This window comes from Camelina sativa, unplaced genomic scaffold (assembly GCF_000633955.1).
Source record: "Camelina sativa cultivar DH55 unplaced genomic scaffold, Cs unpScaffold00441, whole genome shotgun sequence".
Lineage (NCBI taxonomy): Eukaryota > Viridiplantae > Streptophyta > Magnoliopsida > Brassicales > Brassicaceae > Camelina > Camelina sativa.
Genome location: NW_010921701.1, coordinates 68,009 through 72,230, shown reverse-complemented (window position 1 = coordinate 72,230; position 4,222 = coordinate 68,009). Strand labels below are relative to the sequence as shown.

Sequence of the window (4,222 nt, the reverse complement as noted above, 5' to 3'; positions counted from 1 at the left end):
AACGCTTCTTCAGTCTGGAAACTACCCATTCTACAGAAACATCAGGCCGCTCAAAAAGACTGTACCAATATCTACCAGGTCCGACTACCCGTTTCCTCTTTCTAGCTTTCTCGTTTGGAGGTTTCTCACAATTAAGGCCAGTTACCATTTGGAATTCAGACAGAGAGAATCGAATAGGAGAACCGGCAAATACAACCCACAACTCTGCTTTTTTCTTTACAACCAACTGGTGGGTTAACAGAAAGTGTACAAGCTTACCTGAGAAAGCCGAACCGTCGACAATCTCAAGCAGTTTGCCAAATTGAGAAGATCTCAAGAAATTCAAATCCTCAGGTAACAATGATGAGGTTATCCCTTCAAGGTAAGCTAATTCGCTATACGACTGGACACGTTCACCATTTGGTTCTGCACCTTCTTTGAACAGCCGAAGCGGCATGACTGAATTCTCCATGAACTGTATCGGTCAAATAGATGTTTGTCAAATTTACCACTGCAAAACTAACACACAGGTATAAGGGAAATAGGGATAATTATTTTGATTATACCTGTCTTTTTTTGGGTTAACGAATTTGAAAGTAGACGACAAAACAGTGGGACAGAGATCCGCTTGCGTTCCACACACTCCCAAAAAATGATGGGGCTGAGTAGGGAAGATCTTACAGGAGAAGCTCCAACCCAACGAAAAATAATTGTACCCTACTACTTGCTGATACTGGATGTCAAACGCTTAGAACTCTCTGCGAATTGTTTGGCGAGACAACTGAAGGGTCAGTGAGAAGATATGTTTGGGCAAACACACCTTCTACCAATGGCAAAATATATTTACTGTTACGAACGGGTAAATATGTGGTCCTAAATCGGTCTATCCTCTATTATCTTATCCCTTCTCTTAACCTATTAAATAATAAAATTATATCCCCCTATAATATATGTTCCTTAGAAAGAGGTCACCTACTGAAGGCCAGCTTGGTAATTAACTACGGGCCAAGCGACATCCACAGTGACACTTGTGGTAGTTTCTTTAATAAGTCTCAAAAATATGCTATCCACTGCATATTCTCATAAAAATATAAGATTTTTTTTTTAAAATAATAAGAAGAGTTTGATCATTAGAGGAAAAAAATGATTATCAAAACCAAAACAATTTATATGAAATCACTAGCCCTATATGTATTGAGTTAAGGCCCATTAGGCCCATCTTCACAACAGACGAGACAAGGAAAAAAAAAAAAAAAAACTTGTCGTCATTCTTCCCAGTTTCTGCTTTTGTCCAAACCAAACCCTAATTTCTTTGCTCGAAGTTTCCATTTCAATACTTCTTATTACCTCGAAATTTTCCCGGGTAATAAACAAAATAAGTCTTCCTTTTTTTGTATTACTCTTACAATTCGGTAAATGTACTAGATTCTGGTGTTCTCACATGCCTTTCTGATCCCGTGTTCGACTTCGATTTGAAGAATTCTTGTGATCCGGTTTCGAAATGGGTTCGGTAAATCATGATGATGTTGTTGTTGTCGATATCAGCTCAGACGAGGAGGAGGAGGAGACCAATACAGGAGTAGCAGACAAAGAGTACTTCAAATGGCTAAACAATGTTATCGACTCCGTCGATGACACATCGGACAGTACCGATGTAGTCGAGGTTCTTTCTGAGGTGAAAGGTTGCGTTGATTCTCAGTATCGGAAGCCAAAGGAGGATGATGATGATGGTGACGATTGTGTGATTTTGGATGGTGATCCCGACAAGACGACGAAGACTGCTTCTGTTGATGAGGATGGTGATGATAAATTAGCCAAGAATGATGATGATGGTGAAGATGATGATGATGATGTGCTTGTAGTTGGTCAAAAGGGTGAGGTATAGTATTCCCACTTGACCCTTCTCATTTCCAAGTTCTCCTTTTTTTTCCCAGTTTGATTCACAATTATGCGTTAGTCTTGTTTAGCTATGAGGCTTGGTAAGTTGGTAATTTCATGACAATGATTGATTGGGTATTTCATAAGTAGAAGTATATGTAGACCTTCTTGTCTAGGAACTGTTTTGGGGAATGGTTGATTCATTGAACTGTTTTGGTGTACTAATCAGTGTATCATTGAATTGTTTTTTTGTTGGTGTGTTCTATCTTCTTTATGCAGGTGTTGTAGTCTTTTAAGTTTCCCTAATATCAATAAGCAAAATATTTGTTTTGTAGATAGCGTGTAGAGATTTCCCTCATCCTCGGCACTCGTGTGCTAAGTACGCGTTCAACTCAACCTCACATGAGAAGTACTGCGACATGGTAAGCATCTAAAGACTCTAATTCTGCACGGAGCTTTAATGGTTCTGTTTCCTGGCTAATCCTTTTTTCATTTGTTTTCACTTTTCAAGTGTCACTGTTATGTGTGTGACATCCGTGCTCCGTGTCCATACTGGTCTATTGGTGCCTCCACCATAAATCATTGTCATGCTAATGATAAAGAGAAGATATGGAAGACTCAGCGCGAATTCTTCAGGACGGGATACATGCCTACCCCACCATCTTCTAAACCTACTCCAAGTATCTTACGGGTATCTCAAAACACTTTGCTTCAGAACCAGGTTGGTATCCGACCTTGTTCATCATCTACCCGTGTTGCTAATCCCTCAAACGTCAAAGCCAGGCTTAGAATCAGGCAACCGACTCCACACAATCAAGGCTTGCAGAGTCGACCAGCGCAGTCATTGAGCAGTGTTTGCAACAACGTGATCCAAAGGGATAGAAGTTCTTATAGGCAACGATCCCGAGTTGCCTATTCTGCGGGAAGTGGTAACAGCATCCGGTATAACGACGATGCTTCACGATCAAGCCACCACAGCTCTTCCGTAGTGGCACCACCGCCAATAAGCCCGGATATGTACACTCAACAACGCAATTATCATCCCAGTGTTAGTGATCACTGCACAGCTCTACCTGGTTCTCAGAGCAATAGGTACACTAGACATTCAGACCAGAACATACATGGTAGTGGAAATCGTCAGTTTGTGGATCTGTTTGTTCCATCTGAGGCTCCTCTTACTACTGCAGATTCACAGACAGCGACGGCACAGCAGCAACCAGGGACTAATGAAAACGTCTTGGAGACCAAACTATCGGAATTTGAGAACTGGCTAATGGACAACCCAAACCAATCCGGGCCGGTTAGTCCTTTGCCTGAACCGGTAAGTCAAGACTATGTTGGTACGTTTTCATTTGATTTCGAAACCTTCTTGAATGATTGAAGCATAACTGTTAGTTTGTATCTTATCATTGTCCTTAGGTTAACTTTCTTCACTGATTAGTAGAGTGAGTAGATACATTACCTATGTGTGAATCATATTATTAATTAGCTGCTACTAGTACGTCAGAAAATTGAAGTTTAAAAAGTACATTTTTGTCAATTGACATAAATATTGTTTTGTTGGCGGAAAAAGATGGTTAGAAATCGTAAGCTTATAATTGTTCTTAGGTCAAAAATGAAAAGTGTAAGAAATCACAATATCATGTATTATAAGTTGTAACACTAACAAAGTTGCTATCAGAGTAACATAGCCACACAATCAGCAAAGGCTCTCAACAACAATCCAAAAGGGATAGATATATAAAGTGTGAAACTAAACTGCTCATTTGGATCAAGAGCAGCAGAGAACGAGTGTTGTTACTAGAGCTGCTAATTTGGATCCATAATTATTAAGTAAAGGGCATTCCAAAATGAAAAATTTACTTAAATCAGTTGTAACTTTTACGGAAGGTTCGTAAAAAACATTGTAATATTTTTAGTCAAAAATACTCCTACATAAAATCAAATAGTTGATGAAGTCTTCTTAAATAAGATATACGAGATTTCCTGAATACATATACTAGTAATTTTGGGAAAGAAAAACATGAAAATGTAACATTTTAGAGAATCACCCTTTTCGTTTTTGGCATTATTTCTTAAATATGCTTTAGCAAAATACTACTTAGATTTTGTCAACAAAAGAAAAAATAAACTTTCTTTTCCGCTTGGGTATGTTGAAATAGATTTAGTTTCCAAATATGTAGTAAGGCCCAGCCCAATAAGGCAACTAACGCCCAAAAAAGAAACGGTTTTGACGATGTGACGGTAGCAAACGGCCACCAGTTTTGTCGTTTCGAGGAGCGTAGACTCCACGCGCATAAGAAAGCACGTCAGTGTTTGCTAAATGCCATCATCATCGCCTATTTTTTTTTTTTTTTTTTTTTTT

The 4,222-nt window shown here is 39.0% G+C and overlaps 1 protein-coding gene across 3 annotated transcripts; it reads left to right on the top strand.

Moving 5' to 3' along the window:
- The first annotated feature begins 1,249 nt into the window (after positions 1-1,249).
- Positions 1,250-3,814, top strand: LOC104773069. Of its 3 annotated transcripts, none has more exons than XM_010497622.2 (4): positions 1,250-1,858; positions 2,193-2,279; positions 2,369-3,178; positions 3,539-3,814. In XM_010497622.2, exons 1-4 carry the CDS (start codon positions 1,481-1,483, stop codon positions 3,599-3,601), a joined length of 1,338 nt encoding a protein of 445 aa, XP_010495924.1. In that variant the 5' UTR covers positions 1,250-1,480; the 3' UTR covers positions 3,602-3,814. The 3 variants fall into 3 exon arrangements, with proteins under 3 accessions (XP_010495924.1, XP_010495926.1, XP_010495925.1); XM_010497624.1 differs by lacking the exon at positions 3,539-3,814 and having other exon boundaries at positions 2,369-2,949; positions 3,045-3,172; XM_010497623.2 differs by lacking the exon at positions 3,539-3,814 and having other exon boundaries at positions 2,369-3,385.
- Positions 3,815-4,222: the final 408 nt, after the last annotated feature.